Here is a 22128-nt window from a genome sequence, read left to right as displayed (position 1 = left end):
GGAGGAAAAAGGAAGGAGTGTGAGAAAATACGGTTATTCCCACTGATGGGCTGACAATTCCTCAGACATTACTCAGTGTAGGTGGCTGAAGAGCACTGTAGGTTCCACCTCCAACAAACCAGTGTTTCCCATTAAGTGCAGGTGATTATTCCCAAAGTTGTCAGAGGGCTTTGGATCAAATCCACTAAAAGAACTCAGCTCCTGCCCTTGAGCACCAGACGTGCACACATGCCATGTGAACACAGACTTTTCAGGTCTTTCCTAGAATGATTAAGCATTACATTTAAAAGAAGAAAAAAGAAAAAGATAAGGGAAGATGTTGTTGTAGGAAACGTTGTACAGCAATAAACAAGCTTTCAAGCCTGAATACCCTAAAGCAGAGGACACCAAGAGAAGCAAACATCCTACAGGAGCCTAAGGAAGGGAAAGCACACACTCACTTAAGTTAGCTGGCAAACACTTAAAATAATTTCTAGGTTTGGCTGGAGCCTGTTATTTAGCCTTATATTGAAAAGATTAATCATGCCACACAATGCATTAGGTTTTCACTCCCTATAATAAAAAGCACCGGTTAATATAATGCTTCATCTGCCATATGCTAAGTCATGCACACAAGTATCAGTAAAAGAGCTATTTCTATGACAACAGAAAGCAATAATTCTCACTTCTACAGAAAGGAGTTGGTCAGAATTGAAGAAGAGGTGAATATACAAGCATATATATTGCGCAAGAACATCAACAATTTTGAACATATCTTATTGAAAATTTCGCTACATAAAACATTAAAAACAGAATCTCTTCAGGAAAAAGGTTAGCCTGTTTCCTTGAATTGGTAGTCAGTAAAATCATTACAAATGTGAGGTTGCCCCTGAATGAAAGTCCAGGAATACAACAGAGCCAAGGGATTATAACAAAGTCGGTAAAATTTTAGGCAAAGTTTCCTAGAGGAGAAGACCTGAGTTAGAATGTCAGAGAGTTAATTAATCATGCAGGAGTCTGGTAGCAATTGTAGGACTTTAATTTATGAGTTTTACATTTTAATTTAGCCTTATTTAGGAAGCACCAGCTTCCCTGAACACAGAATATTTATCCTCACACTAGATCACATGTACTGAACTAATTGTTATTATCATAATTGTAAACAAGCATGAATTAAAATTAAATTGAAAAGCAGAGAGGTTTTTACTAGAAAAAACAACCAAACAACAACAACAAAAAAAAGCCCACGGCAGTATTAGACTGCATCTTAAAATACATTCCTCCACCCAGATTTGGTGTCAGTATCTATCTAATAAAATCCACTTGTGGACAATGGTTACATGGTACAAATTGAGCATTCAGCTTTTAAACATTTAAAAAGCAATGTTGTACTGTATACTAAGCAGCTGTATGCATACGTCTATGAACATCATGATCTGTATGTGCTGACACACAGACACAACACTGTCATGATGTATCCTCAGTGGCAGCACATCACAGGGGAACTGTTAAGATTACCCATCACAAATGAAATATGGTCAACTGATACACTAAGAGTCAAGGGAAGGATCAAAGTCTCCAGAGCTCATATCTCTAAACAGGCTCCAGATATTTTCTGATGACTGCTTTATGTAGTTTCAACTAAATCACCACATAACCCCTTGACCCTTTAAAAGCATGCACCATTAAGATGTCAGAAAAATTTAGCAATGAAAGCATTACTTAATACAGACAGATTTTCTCTTTGACTTTCCTAATTTTCTTTTAGGAGGGACTATAGGATTCTCCAGAGGATTGCAGCATTGGCACCACCTGACAGCAAGACACTAGACCAGGCGCAGCCAACTGGTAGGGCTCATGTTGAGACGTACCTTGCCACAGCCAAGTCTCCAGACAAATTAAGAACATGCATAAGAAAGATGCAGTGAAAAGTGTGCTGAGCCTGTCCGAGATGGACCCTTATACGGGTCCTACCTAATGTGCTTGCTTCATTCATTTCTTCAAACTTACAAATGAGCTGCTGGATCTGGGGTGGGGGAGAACATGTCCCAAAAGAGGATATGCTAGTGGTCTCACTTCCTTTATTTGTTCCATATTCTGCTATTCAAAAAATTAGGGCAATTTTAAGTTCAGAAACAGCTAAGCAAATAGAACACTTCATTTTTTCTTTTTTTTTTTTTTTTTAATCAAATAAGGCTTTGTAGCATTATCATACTTCACCAAAAAATGAAATTTTCAGATACTTTCAGAACTTCAGTGGCTTCTTTTCCCCCAAATTCTTTGCCTGCTTCTGTCAGGGGATGTCTTCATCAAGACATCAGGATGTGATTAACTACTTAGAGAGACCAACACCGCTCCTGACTGGGTGAGTCTGAAATAAGTTGCTCAGAAGCTGTTCTAGCTCAGTGTAGGAGGACTAAGCTTTTCCATACTTTCTCTGCCCTGGTACCAGGGCACCAAAAGGGCTGGCGTCCCCAAGGGAGGAAGAGGGGAGCTGAGCAAGCAACCATCCTTTGAAGGACTGAGAAGTTGTACTAAGAAGGCACAGAGGCTGTTCCCTCCTCTCCATTTTCTGCTTCAGCAAAGAAAACTGGAAAGCAATAGGAGAAAGCAGACAAAAACTGCAGAGAGTCTGAAAGTGAAAACACATTTCAGGAGCGGATGCTGCCAACACAGTTTAGCTGTTGGTGACTGCCAACAAGCTGCAAGTTTGAAGTAGGCAGCAGTATTGGGAGTGGTCCAAATTCCCCAAAGTCCATTTCTCTATGGATCACACAGATAACCTGCTACAAAATAATATTCGCAAATGGTGCAGGACACATTGAAAAATGAATCTGCTATATGAAGGCAATTTACTGGCAACATTTTGAGCATGGCTGCACTTGTAATGCTGTAGCATTTTCTGCAAGCATGGCTTTTAAATGCCAGCATTTCTTTTTGGCATTCACTACTGGCTTTTAGTTTAACCAACTCTGATGCTAACTCAAATTTATGACAAATTGGGGTGGGGGGGCATATCTAAATCTGTGAGGCAATTCCAAGAATCTCAAAAGTTAAAAGAAAGTGGTCACAATTTATATTTTAAAAATATTATATCTGCCCAGACTCTCTTATAGAGGCAGATTTGTGGCACTGCAATGATGGGAACATGAACAGAAGGACAGCTCTGAGAAACAGCTGGACATTGTGGCCATCTCGGCACAATGTTATTCTTAATCCCTGTAGTGATACAACGTTGTACTCTCAAAGACTTTGGGGAATATACATTAAAGTATGAAGAGTCACTGTCAGACTGGCTGAATTTACAGATGATCAGAAAGGAAGCACTGTTAGAAGACCACTGGGCACTTCCCAGATGAGGAAATACTTTTCTGCAGAATGATGAGGCAGAACTATTTTGATACAATTTTCCTTAATCCAAGCAATGTACTGACAAGCTGCCACATGTAATTATGCTTCTGGCCTTGCATACTCATATAATTTTGTTTCATATGCCACTCACCCCAGCTTTGGAGACTGAAAAGAGTAATTAGGGAGCTATACTTGAAGATGAAATCATAAAGAAACTATTTTTCTTTTTAAAGCTTTTAATTAAGAATTGCTGTTCCATACATTTCATTTCAATAATTTGGAGAGAACATTATTCATACCTGTAACCTTTGGAGAGAAAAAGTAACTTTGTCACTAAAAACAGAGTGACTTCATTGCTTAAAGTCAAAAAAAAAAGCCAGACAGGTGACAGCTGTACAAAAAAAAAAACATTAACAATGTGAAAAAAGTGTGACTGGCTTCTGTGCCTGGAGAGGGGTGGAAGGGGCAGGGGGAGTTGAAGACAAGCAGCAGGCCACAGTGTGGCTTAAAATGTTCAAATTCCTACCAAATCAAGCTTTGTTTAAAAAAATATATGCTGTATCACCACTATTGTAAGCTTTCTGGGACTTGTATTTTGTCCTTTGGTCACTGTAAAATGAAATGCACAGCTGTGGTACCTTTTAATTGAACAAGGAGAGCTCAAGAACCCAGCCTTATATTTGGTGAAAATTTGGGTTCTCAGAAGTTATTACATTATAACTCATTTATGTAGCTCCTGATCTCAGCAGATTGCCCAGGACCCATTTTTAGCATAAAATGCTAAAATTCTCTCCAAAGCTAGGACTTGAGACACTACTCAGAATAGGCAGAGAAGAAACAACTGTTAAATTTTAAGATTAAGAAATCATTTAGAGGGCTATACAGCTATTATATACTGAAATAACAGTATCAAGCTGATAAAATAATGGGTATTTTCTCACTATAATGGAAGTCCTTCCATTATATTTAATCTTTTAACACTTTTTAATTATAATGGAAGTATTAGATTTCCTTTTCAGCCTCTGGCTGAGCATAAGTCATTAAAGAAGTTATTCATGTAACTTTTGCCATCTAAAAGTCTGTCCTAGGATAGTTAAAGTCCCTGGTGATGGAGAGAGCTCTCCAAATCATATTCATCCTCTCCATCCCTCATCTTGACTATTCAAGGAACCTGGATAACTAACTTTGAGATAACAGAAAGATTTGTATACTAAATAATATATAATTACAGTGTGCAGATTTTTGTGCCTCTTCTTTCATGCAATTTTTATTTGATATCAGACTAAATACTATCTTTGGCATAGAAGATTTTTCACCAGAAGTTATTGTGTTGATTAGAAATACAAAGAACTATGGACAAGTCCTTCCAAACATGATTTCTTCACAACTCTCTAACAAGTAATTTGAAATAGAGAGCGAAACCAAGTCACTGGTCATTTCATTCAGCTTTGAGTTATATCAGTCAGAGCTATTTTTAAATTATTTTAAAAGCAGTGAAAAACCCTGAGGAACAAACTGAAGAAACTAGACAGAATTAAAACATGGGTGATTATAATATGCTATTTGCTCTTAACATTTGGAGAATATTCCCTGAAATAAAAAGAATAAGTGCAATTTTGTCTCATAAAGACATGGCTCTTCCTCGTAATCACTCTTCACCGAAAGCATGGTAGCATATTAACATAAGTAGTTTCCAAGCCTCAGGAAATTCATTCTACAGTATTGGGTTCTATTTTGCTACTAGGGCTCTTTAAAGGACTCAGATATCTATAGGGACCTCAAGGCTACAATGTCAGAGAGGGAGCTATCTAATTTATGTAAATATGCAGGTCTAAAACATAGATTCCTGATTCCGCGCCAATGGAAGAGGAATTTGAAACACAAGATCTGAGTCCATAAACACAGCCAACTTAGATTTTCAAAAAAATAGGAAGGGTTGTAAATTATGCATTCCAAAGAAATTGTGTGCAGAGTAGCATGCAAATGTATATTCTGCAAGTTTCCCCCTGAAAGCAGGGGGATTGATGACAAAAGAAAAGAATAAGGACACCATTTCAGCTTGCTTTCCTCCTGATTTAAGCTGTAATCATTCTGCAGGTAAGAACATACTACTATGCACTGAAAAGCCAACAAAACAAAGATATGTTTTTCAGGTTCCTATTTGGCAAATGGCTTTGTCCTAGCAGCACAGTTATACTATACATCATATTTCTTGATTCAGTGAGGTATTTCTTTACCCCCAGTCACACAGATGCTAGATTCTCTCAGCTCAGACATTGTGTTCCCTTTGGCCCTTACAGAATAACACTTAGGTTATTCTGTAATCACACAAAAACGGTTTTGTTCCATCTTGCTCCTGACGTGACATATTCTTGATGAGGAACACCGTAACATTTGTTATGAATGTTCTATAAATAAGCACCCTCCCAAAGCTAAATAAGACCTGGACATTGATCACCATAAAAAAAAAGTAGGATTCTGCTCAGCTGCTGTAGAGATAATAAGTCTTTCCATGCACATGAAAACTTCTGTCCATCCAAACAAGAGATTGTATAAATAAAACCTCACTCTGTTCTCCAAAAGAAAAAGAAAATGGAAAAGAAAGAGTCAGTGCTGCTGACTACAAAAAAATAATTCTCCAGCAAGAGATTATCCACAGAAAAGGGGAAACCCCATGCTGACATAGCCACCCGTTACCACAAGCCCTTTCTGTTTTCTTTCCTTTATTAAGGCTGAAGGCTCCAGGCTGCTGTACGAAGAGATGAAAAAAACAGCAGGTCCTTAGAAATGAATCCCATTAAAGAAGCAAGAAAGATACGACTATCTCCAAAAGCAGAAAATTTGAAATTAAGAATCTGTTATTGGTACCATCATGGCAGAGATGCAGTGGAACACAGAGTTAATTTAAACAGTTAAAGACAGAAGAAAGTTTACAAATGTTGTTTTTTTTTTTTTTTTTCCAAGGAGATATACAGTGCCTGAATAATCTATTAGTTTTCAGCAAAAACATCACTTGTTAACATTTTAAAAAGCTTGGGGAGAAAAGGGCTTTTCGTGAAAAAAAGCAAAGCTTGTCCTTTGCTATGTGTCGGACCAGACAGTTACATAGCTATCTGATTATAAACTCATAGGGATCAAAAAGGTTCAGTGCTCTTGAGTCAACAGCACCGCCAAATAAAAGAAGCCTGGAATGCACATCAGATGCCTGACAGCAGCTTAAAAGTTGGATCAAGTTTAGTGCTAACAAAACACGGCTCCTCACATAAATCTTTTGAATAAAATAACTGCAGAAACTGGCGCCAAGACAAACAGCCACTACACTAACAAATGTCTTTTTAACATAGTCTGCAAAGGCAGTATGCAAAAAGAAATTATTGGTAAGGAGTGAGATGGCAGGAAAAATGAGAGATACTCTGGCAACATGGAAACAAAAATGGAAAAAGAAAGGTAAGTGGATACTCAAGGCAGAGGAGCAGTGAGGTGAAGTAACAAGAAAGAGCACAGGATGAGAGAAACTAAAATGACCAGAACCGGACATTGTTCTTAAAAGCTGGAACATATAGGTAGCTCTTCTGCACCTCCAGAATCAACATGGAATAGTGGTTATTCCTCTACACAAAAATAACAGCTTTAAAGCCCAAATGATGACATTACACTTGAATCATGGCACTTAGGTGCCATAGTTCACAATTCCAAAGAAATGTTTTAAAAACAAGCCCCAGAAAAGATGTAGGAGAAACAGAGGTCCACAGCACATTGTCACAGAAAAACTTTCATTTTGTACAATTTTAGTATTGCGCAATGTGAAAGTTAATCAGAACAGTGGAAGAACAAAAGCCACAGGAATTAGCTCCTCCAGAAGCATTAGGAAAACGCATCGGCTGGAGAGAAAAATGTCATAACACGTGGCAGACCTAAAAGATCAGATTTTAACATAAGACAAAAATGTATAGCCATATTAAACTAAAAAACAAAAAGACCATTGATTTAGCAAGGAAGCACAGACTCCATCAGCATCTGCTCTTCATTCCACTAGGCATGTTTAGAGACTGTAATTCCACAGGAAAAGAGGAAAGAGCCCAGGACAAGAGCAGTTTGGTTTCACAGACCAATCAAAAAAGAAGTAATGCTGGTGTGACCCTTTTGCTGAATATTCCATTTTTAATTCATTTACTCAAAATGTGGGAGATGGATGTACAATTCCCTCTCTGGTCTGAGATAGCCTAAACACACATCTCCCAACTTTTGAAAAAGTGCATGGCCCACCAGGCTCCAAAGCACTCTTATTTTTGGTTTTGCTCTTTCACTTTTCCATAAATAATGAAACATCCGTTGAGAGAAGAACTGTGACTCAGGTATTCTGTTTTCTCAGTCAGTTTCCTGATAATCAACATTATATGAATATCTCTTTTCCTCTTGCTCCTTTTTTCAGTGACTATTTTGTTGAAAGCAGGATGGCCTCAAGGGAGAGAAGAGGAGGGATTTTTCAGGATACCATCTTAGCTGCTAGTCAGGGTAGTCAGGTGAGAGCTGGGGTAGCTTAGTTCGTGTTGACTATTTGCCAGAAAATACCGCCCCAACCTCTGCCCAGGCTGGCTACTGGGGAACTGCTGCTAAGCATGAAGTGGGGAGAGGAGACTCAGACACAGATGGAAGGAGAAGAATCTGGAAGGAGAGAGATCAACAGTAGAACTATTGAGAAGGATGAATGCAAGTCCTTGCTTTTGGCTACAGAGAGACACTGGGGGAAGCTGAAAGTGTGAAAGGGGGTGAGACCAGCATGTAGTGAACTTTGGAATGAGTTAGATAAAAGCAAGTTAATGCAGTAGTTGTAAACCAGACTCTAATGTGATCAATCCTCAGCTACAATAAAATATCCTAACTCCCCCAAAAGCTGCAGTTAACAAAAGAGGATGAAAATTATGGCTCCCTAACCTTGAAACTAACCAGCAGAGTTAATGGCACTCTTTGCTTCCACTGAACACCTTGCACTAGTGAGTACTTACTATTCTATCTTTCAATAAAAAATAAGACATGAAAGCAGGATAAAAACATGGAAGGCCATCATACCTCAAAAGTAAAACTGCATCGCAAAGGGTACAGAAAGGTACCTTTCATGCCTTTCCTTTTTGCATACCTTATTGTTAGATGTTATAGACTGCAGTTCTACCTGGTGATAGAGACATGTTTCAGTTTGCCCAACACTTTAAATGTCTCTCCTATTAGAAATAATTAGCATGAGAGTGGTTTGTCCTCTTGTATTAGATGCACAGGAAATCATTCTCAACCATGGCAAAAATTTCCAGGGTAGAGTGGTCATACATTTAAGAACTGAAGTTCATGTTAAATTGAATGTAGCTGATGGAAAAATAGATAAGTGCAGATGGAAGAAATTAGCTAGTGAATTAGAAAAAAAATAGGATCACAGTCTGTAGTCTGGCAAGTCATATGGTTTTTTTCAAAAACTGCTATTCGTAAGGAGCTCAAGTGATTTATTCTCTGAAATACAGCAAAGGCTGATAAATGAGTCACCAAAATGCTTACAGACAGTGACCAAGCAAGCAATTCTCTGTTTGATAGGTACTAATGGGACTGCAAGGGCAACTTGGAATAATTGTGCTAATGGATCAGCAGGAGTCAGTGACCACGTAGAGCTCTGTCCGCTGCAGGCCAGAGCTAAGCCAAGGACAGCACAGTGAGCTGGAGCCAGGTCCTGTCAGAACTGGGTACATTCAGAATTAATGCATTTGTTGTTGGGGTTGTTTTTTCACTTTGCACATGTTTTATATGAATTTTTTCGGGCAGGGTGAAATAGAAAGCAAGAGGATTGGCAGTCACTGTAACTCACAGTTTTCAGAAATGCAACAGAGGATATTGACTCACTACTGGCTGTGAATTAGCATTATTCAGAAGCAGCTGTGAAAGGTTGAAAGTTTCACTAGTATTTGCTGAGCTATTCCCTTTCTGTCCTCATCAGTAAGGACAGCAAACTCAGTCCATCTACATTCACTTCCTGGAATCATTGATGGGAATTTTTGTAAGGATTCCTTTGCCTAAAGTGAAGTTCTACTACTTTTTTAGTATGGAAGCATTTATGTCATAAAGCCATGGGGGCAATTATATTGAACTGGTATGTGTGGCAAGGCATTGCATTTGCTGTTTGAGAAGAAAGTTATACGCTGTTGAGGAGTTTACTGTAAGAAGTGTAAGCCTGAATTAATACACTTACTTGAATTGTGTAGGTAGATGTTTTGCAGTGACTTCAGCCAGCCAGTGTTGTGGTTTTATGTAGTTTTTTTCTTTCCCATTGCTTGAAAAACAGAGAAATAAAAGCAGCTTCAAATATCCTTGGTCTCTAGTCTTTCTAGGAGTGATAGGAGCAACGCTACCTCCTCAGCCATGTCAATGACATGTGAACTGCAATCCTCTTCAGGAGTTTATTGACAGCTGTTTCATCATGTAAAGCTCTTAGGGTGAAAAGCATGAACCTGAATTTAGTGAATATGTCTGATAAAAGGAATGGTAAATCCAGAAGGAGGGTAACCAGGAATGTACTTCTCTTTTGTCTGATGTGTCTTTAACTGTGGAATCTAAACAGCAGGGCTATGTTCTACTATTACACAAATACACAATTTTGTTATATCAATTGCCAGCACTTGGCTTCTTTGGAAATGTTTCAATGTACAGAATATGTCTAACTGCTCTGTTATGGACTGTATGGAGAGGCTCCCAGTGCTTTTCAGAGCAGAGCAATAAGACCAAATGTTTTTTGCAGAAATGGCGCAAGAGGATTTGTGCATTCTAGACATCCTTTTCACCTCAGATTTACTTGGCACATTGTAGTTTGTGCTCAAAAATGAGCTAATCAGGAATCATAAGGAGTAGTAATATTTCAGTGTAAAAATTTTATACATGAGCTTGTAGAAAGCTATTCTTTTTAACCACAGGTTAAATGGCAACATGCACCCATTACAAATCTGTTCGTAGTTGTATAACAGTATTGAAGAGGATTACAGAGCTGGAAATATTTCAGCTAGCCTATTTTGTCAGAAGACAGACTATCTTTGGCAGAAGAGAATGATAGCTTGTCATAATGGTTTGTATGTATATGTGTGGTGTTAGTCACAGTTTTGAACATATTGGTCTGTCAACAAAGTTGAAAGAGCTCCCTTAAGGTCTTTGGACCTCTGATATTTTACTTCATCTGAAAATCTGATGTTTGGGAGACAGAACACACAAAAGCTCCACCTCAAAAGCAGTAACAGACCTACCTATTTATTTACAATTTAGAATAGGACTAATCATTTAATTTTCTTGACATGTCAACCCAGCAAATATTGTAGATTCAGGCAGACAGGATAGAGAAAAGAGAATTCTGGCTCTTCATACCTGCCAATGCTGTATGAATCCAGGGAGATTTAGGTTATACATATAATGCTTTGAGATCATCCAAACTAAGTATTGACATCAGCTTCCTTTTGTGTAATGGAATTTATTTACTTGTATGCAGAATTTGTCATCAGAATCCTACCTGTGCTACATATGCATCTCTGTAGAGATGAGGTTTTCATGGTGTCATGGTCTACATGGTTTTAGGTTTTTATTAACAAAAAGATGCTCCTAATGACAAAGCATCTGGTTCTATTAAGGTTGGAGTGTTTAGTTATTGACCAAAGTGAGTTAATATATAAACTGGAATTACAGTCTCTATACATGCCTATTGGAATGAAGAGCAGATGCTGATGGAGTCCATGCTTCCACATATGTTTGTTGCAGACTTGGACCCACCATCAGCTGGCCTGCAGACCCAAGGACCCACCCATCAGCAGGGATGCCCCTGATGTCAACAGCATGGTGAGGAGAAACTGGGAAAAATTTTACTGGAAGGGTGGCCCATAAGGGGCAAGAGCGGTCACTGTACCGTGCACCCGTTTGGGAATCTGGGGAAAACTACACCAGAGGGGTGGCCCTCAAGGAGAGGGCAAGAGTGGTCATTGTACCATGCACCCATGATTTAACTGTAGAGCTCTGATATGTACATATATTTTCAGTTCTATTGTATTTCTAGCTTTGCTATACTTTTAGTTCTGTTACAACCTCTTATCTCTAATAGATTCTCACACTTGACAAGTGATGATCTCTCAAGTTCAGTACAACTAACCCCGGAATCCAAAAGAATCTCGGATTCCCTGTTAGTGGTGCCTCACAGCTCTGCAAATCAGATCCACCTCTTTTCCCACCACTGCTTTTACCTTGCTGGAAGGAGCTAAGCCTGTCCAAACTTCAGCCTCTCACTCTTAGAGAAACAAAGTTCAATTTTGCCTGCATTGTTGAAAAGTCTTCAGTTGGTCCTCCCTCAAGGATTTTCACTGCTGAATTCATATAAGGACACTTCCTTCCCCTCATCTTCTTTAATCTTCTTTGCACGTCCAGCTGATGCAGTAATGCATGTAAAAAGGTTGCAGATTTCCAATGTTTTGTTTTTCTCTCCCTAATCACTGTCAGAAAAGACTCATCTGTTCTTCTTCATATAAAGCTTTGAGACACCTACATGGTAGAAAACTGGGGGCAAAATTGAACTGTTATTAATTAGTATCATTTGACACCTACTAATGCAAAGTTCTGCTTTTCATAATTTAATATTTCAGAGCTACCACCCTCATACAAGCACATTGACTAGGAACTAAGCACATGGAACACACAGTCCTTCAAAGAAAAAGCTACACTGAAGGAAACTGAGTGGTTGAGTTGTTTGTTTCATCTTAATTTGATAGCAGCTCCTCACATCAGCTGCATAATCCTCTTACATGCCCTCCTGCTCAACTGTGATTGTCTCTATACAACGTATTTCTTTTCAAAGTCTGACTGTCTGCTTGGCTTAACCCTTCAACCTTATAATGTAAAAAATCATTGCTGATGTTTAAAAGCCTTCTCCCATTTAAAAAGAGTTTTACACGGAGGATACAGCTGTCAGACCCCAAAGAGGATTGAACCGTGTCGTTACTGGCATCTTTCCACAACTGGCCTACGAGGTCTAACTAAGAAGAACCCAACACAACCATATTATTAACCATTATGAAAAGAGCAGCTGCTTGCAAAATGTGACAGTTTTGTGCAATGTCACAGGGACTCAGCTGAAACATTTGATCTTTGTAGGCTGGTACACAGAAAATTTTTCACTAAGTACTGAGTTCAGTTTTTAGCTCGACAGTGGAAAAAATGTGAAGTATTTAATTAGTAGCCCCTAATTCTTTCAACATTGCACTTTGAAACAAAAATGAATATTGGTGGATTTTTATTTACAAAAATGTCGTGTCAGAATCCAAAACATTTGAGTGGCTACATGGGAATGTTATAGTTTTATTCTGCTGATGGTACAACAAGAACTGTAGCACATGACCAATTTGAGATAGTGTGAATAATTACAATAAATAAGCACTGAGATGATAAATAGTACACTGCCATAGAAGAATTAAATAAATCTGAACAAAGGGAAATTTATCATAAGTGTGGGCTGTGTCTGGATATTTCATTAACAGAAAAAATAAAGTTAAAATCCTTCTTTTGCTGCACACATATCTTCTGCTCAAATGAAGCCAAATACTCTCCTTAAATTACGCCATAAAGTTTCCTTTCTTTCTTTATCTCTTCAAGATATTTTCTCCAGGAACCTTTAAACTGAGAACAGCTAGTTAACAGATATTTAGAAGGGGACAACAGAACCTTCTGATACTTAAGTTATTTATTTGCCTATTGTACATAATATTGTGTTTCTCTTATTCTTCCCACCATTCAAGCCAAAGATATGCTAGAACTGTTTATTGCTTCTTTTGAAGTAGAAATTCATTTTTGAAAGGGATTTTGTGATATGCTGGCTGCAATAGCAGGGACCTGTAATCTGCACTAAGAGAGTCCTTGGAGTTGTATGTACCCCACAGCTTGCTCATGACAAGCTGTATTGTCACCACATACTTCCATGTTAGGAAGAGATGCATGAGAGACCATATTCAAAATCAAATGGACAGAATTAAATTAATTAGCAAAGCCTTGACTTTAAAACTTCTTTAATATCACTGTAGTGACATAGCTCACTGTAGCCACACAGCATTTAAATATCGTCACAGGGAAGCAAAGCTCAGAATCATTCACTACGTATAAGAAACAGAAAGAAAGTCAAGAATTGCCACCATTCAGACAGCAAGCAAGATCACCAGAAGCCACATGAGAATGATGTATGTGGAGGTTTGCTGTGAAATCATTCTCTCTGTCTTGGAGTCTTCTCTAATGTTTGTATGATTAACATGAAAAATCAGAATGGTTCCTACACAAACATACAATTATTATGTGAAAATGACCACCTTCCCTACTGGACTGCTGAATAGAAGAGATCCTGTTTTATTCTAATTGCCAAAGAACAAAATTAGTCTTAGGACACACATAAAAATGTATTTTGAATGTTCTTGAGCTATTTTTCCCTCAGTCTTTTTCCTGTGTCTGAGGAAGCTTTTAAATTGTCACATAAATTTTACTTACTTAGACAGTAATCATGTCTTCATGACATCTTATTGTAAGTCTCATAAATGTCCTTTAAAAGTAGCAATACATCAACATAATTAAAAATCAAACCTGAGATTTATAATCTCTCGCACCTAAACTTTACTTTCATATTGACTTTTCATTGTACAATAGTTTATCTTCTCCCAGCTTCTCCAACTAATCAGAAATACGCTTGCAATCTTTCCTTTGGATTGGTGCAGACCAAAGAATTTAAAAGACATTTTTAATTCACTCACCTACTCATTGCAAACCAATTTCTTTACTGATCCTGAGATCACAGATTCAGTGGAAAGGAAGAGCTGGATTTGGCTGATAGTTTTTATTTGTTCTTACAGAAGTGAACATTATATAAGTGAAGCTGAGAGAATGGAAATATGCTGAGGGAATTAGTTTTGCCTGATGAAACACAAATTCAAGCAGATTTCAAAAAACTAGATTATTTTTTGTTATCCCAGAGATGAATCTTCTTAATGAGGCACAAAGGTTAAAGAAAGGATTTCTGAAGACTATTATATTAAATGACCAGGAAATTCCAGGTCCCAATTTCATCCAAATATAACTTCAATGGAGTAACACTAGGGCTTGGTTTCATCACCTTCCTTTTATAGTCTCATTTCTCTTGAAAAGTCCACAGCACAATGAATGCACAACTGCCAACTTTTTTTTAAGAAGATAATGTTATTATCTGATCACCTAAAGCAGTTATAGGCAGCAATTACATCAAGGAAAAAAAGAGACCAAAAGGGCAATGTGAAATAAATGCCACAGGGACTAGTTACTCTATTACCCACTCTTCCACCACTTTTATATTCCAAAAAATGCCTTTCTCTTTTTCAGTAACACAGTCTTAAATATCATCTCCAAGTAATTGGTTACACAGGATTACTGTTCATCTAATTTCTAGGTGGCCTTTGAGGCTCATTAATTCCCAGGCCAAAAACAGCTGACATCAGCCTCCTTTCTGAGGCTCATAAAGGAGAATTTCAGATTTTGTTGATGCAAAGCCATGTCATTAGGCATCTCCTGTGGGAGTAGCACTGCTGATGATGAGATCAAGGCTACTGAGGGGCCTTTCTCTGTGACGACAGCTTATGAGTACAGCTCCACTGAGAAATGATGGAAGGAAGTAGCCTGAGCTTTTGGAAATTTGTGAGGGCCAGCCTGAACAACATTGCCCCTGCTGCCACAAAGCAGTGTAAAATCTTCCTGCAAGTCAAGGGACTCAGGTAGGTGACTTGGACCAATGTCTATGGACTGCAAAAGCCACTTTCCTGTAAGGAAGAGTTAACTGTAATGAAAAAGAGCTTGATCAATCCATTGTTTAAAGGCTGAGGAGAATAGGAGAAGTACAAAATCAAAATCTAGACTTCACTGGCATTTTGCCAATTTAAAGCCTGCATTTCCCATGGAGCAAACTATGTCATATAAATGCTATAGTAGTATATAAATATGTACTAATATATAAATATACTAGTATAGAAATATATAAGTATATATTCTGTGTAAATATATACCCAGGCCAGGTGCATTCCCACTGAACTCCCTGGGAGCTAATTTGTAGTCCACTTCTGAGAAACATGCCTACATTTCCTACAATGAGCACTATGGAAAGAAAAGTGTTCCTAAGGAGAAGGCTGACAGTCTTATTTCAGCAGGAAGGATACTCAGGAACAACAAAGTCATCAGAGTGACCACAGTGGGTGATCCAGACTTCATACAGAGCCCAGGGAGTCTAAGGCAATGTAGTAAAAGATTCGTTAGATAACACTGTTCTTCAATATGAGATGTAAATGAGAAGACGTTTTGACAGGCAGGTCCTTGAGCCAGGATAAGACAGTGTGCACGCTGACCACAAAATACCTGCAGGATTACCTGGCAGTCAAATTAAAACATTCAGTCAAGTATATGGTGGACATCTATCTCCCTGAATAAAGGGCCCCAGTTAATTCAAGAATATTTTCTTAAAGACAGTTTTAGTGATCAAGATAAATCCTCTGTTCTGTTAAATAGATTCTTTGGAATGTCTTGTCTCAGCATACATTTCAACAATTTAGAGACTCTGAGAATCTTATCCCTGAAAGATAATTCAGCAATTTAGGTTAAATAGCTGTATTAAAACAAACTATACAGACATGCCGGTTTAGTGAATCTTTTTATGCAAAAAAAAGGATTTGGTCTCCCCTGTTTTCTTAGTCCTTAGTAGTTTTCTTTTGCAAGCATAAGAACAATTAACATTAAAAGTTAAATGTCATTCTACTGAAACTAATCAAACAAGGTGTGAGTTGTCAAAGGTTTATCCATGTTTTACCTGCATTTTATTGAGTAGTCCCACTGATTTAAGGACAGTTGCTCTACTAGCAGAGTCAACCCAGATCAGAATCATATTTTAACTGAAGTCACCCAACTCTTGGTTTAAAACTGCCCCTTAGGTGCATTGGCTGAAATACACACTAAGAGCCAGATAAGATTCATCTCCGTGTGAAAAAATCAATTATATCAGAGGAGCAAATGAGGTAAAGATCAGCTGAGGAGAAATTTCAGGAGATCCTTTCCCAATTCCTAATATATTACTATAAAAAATTAGATACACAATTCTTTAAGATGACATGGGGGTGGGTATTTAATTGTACATCCTTTCTTGAATCACTCACAGTGATTACATTTTACTTAATAGGAAAACAATGTTATCAAAAGACTTGGAAGTACTGCTTGCACTTGCAGGCACTTTTGCACTTGCGCTTAATCACACTGTGATTTAGTAAGTATTTTCCACCTCTGATCTTGTGACTATGATTTCCTGTGTTTTCATAAGTTCCTGTGATTTCACAAGTTCACAATAAGTTGCCTGTAGCTGATGCACAAAATAATATCACCCACTGAAAAACAGCATGAAGAATTTTTGCAGGAAGGGTAAGAGCTGGTCCATGAGAATATGATTGTATTTTTCAGTCCTGTGTTTGGGTAGTTAACAGGACACTTAAAAGGACTACTAAGCATATCTTTATCAAGAAATACATGAGATTTCCCAAAAGAAAAGTCGTGGTTCCAGATGGACCCAGCCCTTCCCTTTCCCATCCTTCTTTCTTTCTATTCTCCCATATACATTGTACTCACCATGCTGTTTCAAAACAAGATGACATCAGCTCAGTCTCATCCCTGCCGCATGCTGAACTGAAGAATTTCTACAAGATTTGATTTTGCTCATAAAGCTGTTAGTCAACACAGTAAATCCTCAAATACCCTAAAAATCATTTTTAAAGGATTTATATGGCTTTTGTGGTCAAGTTGTCAACTTTTTTTTGTTTGTTTTTAGTATGTGGAAAATATAGCCATAATGATTTCCAGTTCTCATTCTAAAGGCTATATGGTAATACTCTTCAACGCACATAAACTTAACTTGGTTCAGGTGAACCTTTTGGTTCACTTCACTTGGTTCACCGTAGATTTATAGGGCACACGTATACTGTGGGGAAGAGGCACGCCAAAGCTCACTTGTCTATCCTGGTTCCCCCTTGCCCAGATGAGGGAACCTGCCAAAATGCCCCAGACCTCCTTTCCTCCCAGCACAAACAGATTTCCTTCTAAATGACCTGCAGAAGCACGGGGCACATCTCGGCCCTGTACGGCAATGCAGGGATGTGGCCAGCATGCCCACAGCTATGGGGAGCAGCCAAGATGTCACCTTGCCACCAACACGGAAACTGCCATGGAGAACCACATAAGACAAGGGAGAGAAATGAAAAGAAAATTCTGTTCTTCAAACGAAAAATCTAAATGGCTACAGATAAGACTTAAGTCAGGATTCTGAGCTGAATTACACTTCTGCTCTACTTTAATTAAGTATTTAAATAAATTGTATTTAGGTATTATTTCATTTTAATCAATAAAAAAATCTGACCTGATTTAAACATTAAACTGCCTTGAAATCTGCCATGTCTTTTCCTGATTTCTAGCAGTGTAACAGAGTTTCCAGAATCAGGTCCTGCCAATTTTGCTTGCACTCTACTTCATCACTGCAGTTAAGTCATCTTGCCTGATGCAGGAACCCATAGGCAGCGTTTCAAGGCCTGTGTTCTGCAGCAGTGCAGATTAGGTACAACATGGCCCTCACTTTAGACTTTGTCAAGTCACCTCTGCATATTTTTAAAACTACCAAAAATGGTTTAGAGTGATCCTCAATGCCTTCCACACAGTGTGATTGCTACTGGTGCAAGGGTTGCTTGGTCCCAGTAGCAAAGCAGTTTAGCAAAATGAGCACATGAGCAAGAAAAGTTTAAAGAGTCACCTATGATATTTCGAGGTCTCCAAAACATTTCTGAATATCTACATGTAGAATATCTGATTTTTAGAAGATCTGTTGCAGCAGAAAAAAAATGAACCCTCCCTCCACCCCAAGCCTGCCTCTTTCCTCACGGAGTTCACTCCTTGTATGCTTGATACTGTGATGTGGTGGTAATTGTCGCGGCTGTGTTAGTGGCATCATTTTTATGCTCCCAGTCTGAGCCATAGTGATGCAGTTTAAGGCCTTATTATGCACTTCGGAAATTGGTATGCAGCTGCCTGGAAGAGATGGGGTGGCAAATGAAAACTGCTTTAGCTCTGTGTGTTTTGTGACACTTTTGTTTCCCCCAACCAAGTAGGGAAAAAAAACAGGTGTTTGATTTTGAAAACACAGCAAAATTGACCCATGTTTGCTATTAAAGCTGAGATTAGCTCAGAAATCTGATGATCCATGACCCTCCTTAGGTACTTAAGTCTGCTCCAAAGTCCCATTAAGCTTCCTGTTCTCCACCTGGTAGAAACAACATTCGCTTAATGAAAATATGCATCTGCTCAGCAAGGAAATAAAAATTAATTTGGATTAGGAGGAAATTATGCTGTTTGTCCTTATTCTTACCTTTCCTGCAGGGGGAGAGGAGTGAAATCCTTCCCCAGTGCAACGCAGCAATCATTCCCTATTGCTGTATTTTCACAGGGGGTCTGTGGCTCTCCGAGAGCCACTACCATGCCATGATATTCTTTTAATAGCCGCAGATCGTTGCAACTTCTGGTCACTGGTTTGGCTGCCACCTTTGCAGTTAGACTGGTGTGATGTGAAGGAGATGTCTGATTCAGCTCCATCTCTTGTTTTCTAGAAATCGTACTGTTATCCTTGTTATCCAGGTACATCTGTCCCTGGGTTTTTTTCTCCTAAAGAAAGTGAAAACAAACATATTAGAACTAAATGGAACTGACTCAGTATTTGCTTTGATACAAGCATGTTGGACCAAAATCCCAAGCTGAAGATTTTTCATGCGCCTTTGGATATTTCTTTTGTTGGTCTATTTCCACCAGGAATAATTCCAACATTTTAAACCTCTTGACAATTCAAAAATAGCCATTATAAAAAATTCTGAAATACGTCAAGAGATGGGTTTTGTACTTTTTAGCCTAACATGAACTTCTCCCACAAATTTCTGAGAAACTTGCACGTGGCCACAAAATAAGCCACAATCATGTCTGGATCAGTGAGGGTTGACATATTGACTATTTAATGAGAAACAAATGCAGACACAGTGGTATCAGCGAATCTTGGTTTTTACCTCAGAAACACATAAACACCAATTCTGGAAGATCTGTATACATGGAAATCCAGCTTATGCCAGGAAGTATTAACTCAGATTTGCAGTCCTTTTAGCATTATGAGAGTAGGACTGGGAACAAAATTCTGGCCAAATCTGAAGAGGAGATTTATTTGTTTACAACATATGGTACAAAGAGAACTAGAGTCAAGAGCTCTGGCTTTGCTAGTGAACTAAACCAGGTCTCAAGGACCGTCCCTTGATCCCACAGGCTGTTTAGCTGTTAGCATGTTAGCCATGGCCTCTGCCAGCTAGCATTCTTCCACGTCATGCCTGGGCGCAGCCATGGGACCAGCACATGCCAGGAAGGGGGAAATATAAACATGCACTGTGCTGAGACAGCTGGCATCAGGGCCGGAGAAGAGTCCTGGTTCATTTTATTCATTAGCATAGACATAGCCAGTGACTCCTCATGTCCCTTCTTATCCTCTGCATAGAGCAAAGCTGAAGCACAAACACTATTATAGTGACTTTCCTTAGTTCTCTTCATCATATGCCCAAGACAGAGAAGCTCTCCCACAATCTACTAATACGGTGTCAGTGCATGGGCTCAAAACACACAGCAGAGTCTGAGTTTTGTCAGACGGGTAATATTTGTGAGCTACCAAGAGTTTCCTCTAGCAGCTCTTGACTGTCAGCAAAAGTAAAAATGACCTTTCTTTGCATGAGCAGAGAGAGAACAGGTATCTCCTAAAGCACCGAGTACTATAGCTCATATCTGTGTGGAGAAACAGCACGTGCCGCAGCTTCACACCAGGTCTTGTTTCAGCTTCACCCTGGCACGAGGAGCAAGAACAGTGAAATCTCTGGCAGCCACTAAGCAACTCACTAATTCTACAAACCAGGCACAATTAGTAAGCTCCTGGCCCTCGTTGATCATCTCCCCTTAGATATAAACAATCCCAAAGCAATTTTAGAAGCACCATCACTTATGATGAGAGTCTACTTGGCTATCCTGTTTATCACACTCCTCTCCTTTGCTGGCATTGTATCGGGCAAAAGAGCCACCAGTTCAGAAATACATCCCTTGCCCAGTAATAGGACAGAGTCTGCCAGGGTTATAGTAACACTATTTCACTGCACTTTTCTCTTGCAATGGCAGCAGCCCCACTGCAGCAACTGCTCTCTTCCTAGCGGGAAGACTCCCTTGGAAAGCTGCTGTCATGTGGAAGCTCTTCCACAGCTGACGGCACCTCATCAGATCAGATACTTGAGTTTTATGAAGACAACATGCCATTTCACAAGTTACTAGTGGCATTTATAAAATGTGAATCAAACCTTGATGAAAATTAGGTTCTATTATATGATTATTAATGGTGATTATAATAAAACTTAGTGTATAACAGTCAAAAAGCTTTTATAGTCTGATCATTAAAATTTGGTGTGAAAAGTTATAAAAAAACACTTCAGAATCCCACAAAGTGCACAAATAAATGAAGACTGAGCTAAAGAACATTCTGTCTTAAACTCATGCTGTGGAATCTAATTACTGGAATATTTAAATGCAAAGTGTCAAATCCACCAAAGAGGACAGCAAGAGATCAGGAAACGGGCCTGTCAACCTCTTACATCCCAGGGCAGGGGAGAGCAGCCTTTTTGGAGCACATCCCCACTCCTCCCTCTGGAGACTTCAGCACAGGACAACACAGGTAGAACTGTAGGCTGGGGGGCAAAAATAGCATGACATTAGGAAACAGGCTCTGCTTCAATCCCAGCAGGAGAATTCGCCAGAAATGGAAGCAACAAAAAGTTAATGATGATTTTGTGCAGCTTTGAGCTCTCCCAGCCTCACAATCTGGAAGGGAACAGAGGCTCCTGAAAGAAAAGACTGAACATACAAGTCATTACAAATGCAGATCTTGGCTCCAAGCAACAGCAGGCCTGCTAGCCATATCTAAATCAGAATTTTCCCAGGTGGTATTTCCTCCTGTAGTCTTTCTTTTTTTTTCTTTCTATTCCCAATGCCCTTGGTTCTCATTTGCCAATCTTCTTCACCTGTCCCTACAAGCAGTTTGACTAATTTGGCTCTACCCATCATTAGCAGCTTGGAAAACATCCGCATAAGCCTTTGCTTATTTGTTCTTTCTTTGTCTTCTTGAAAAGGAGAAAAAAAGAAAGGGAATATAAGGAGAGTGCTGGAATTACCAAAAGAATGAAGGCACAAAGTTATTCCCTTTACAGTGCTCCCACTTCTGGACACGCTTGGTATGCAGCAAGAAAACTCTGAAGACACTTCAATTTTAAACGGATAATACCTCTCCCCCAGACATTTCCCTAAAGGGACAAACCCCTTTGCAAGTCACTGTAAGGAGTGCAAGCACGGCTGATGTAACACCAAAGGCACCATCTCTGAGCTGGCCCCAGGCTTCTCCATGGCCCAGACAGTAATGAAATTCAATGTCCCCAGAAAAAGTGCTGAGGGAGAGTCCTGGGAAGCTGGGATTTCTGCTTCTGCACCTTGCGATCAGCAACTGGAGGTGTTGGGAGGGTGAGCGCACACCACGTAGGGGCCACCGCTGCCCCTCGCGCACCTTGGCACTCTGCAGATGTGCTGGCTGGCTGCAACAGCTGCAGCTCGGGCAGCACTTGCTGCTCTGATAGCCTCCTCCACAAGCAAAAT

At 39.1% G+C, this 22128-nt stretch overlaps 1 protein-coding gene across 1 annotated transcript in view; it reads right to left on the bottom strand.

The window, feature by feature from the left end:
- OCA2 (OCA2 melanosomal transmembrane protein) overlaps positions 1 to 19056 on the bottom strand; it is a 192084-nt gene extending 173028 nt beyond the window's left edge. The window contains exon 1 of the mRNA XM_013954085.2: positions 18785 to 19056. Within this exon, the coding sequence (XP_013809539.1) occupies positions 18785 to 19056 (272 nt within the window). The remainder of the gene's footprint in view (positions 1 to 18784) is intronic.
- Positions 19057 to 22128: the final 3072 nt, after the last annotated feature.

Source organism: Apteryx mantelli, chromosome 1 (genome assembly GCF_036417845.1).
Source record: "Apteryx mantelli isolate bAptMan1 chromosome 1, bAptMan1.hap1, whole genome shotgun sequence".
Lineage (NCBI taxonomy): Eukaryota > Metazoa > Chordata > Aves > Apterygiformes > Apterygidae > Apteryx > Apteryx mantelli.
Note: the sequence above shows the minus strand (reverse complement) of the source record. Positions and strands in the feature narration are given on the sequence as shown.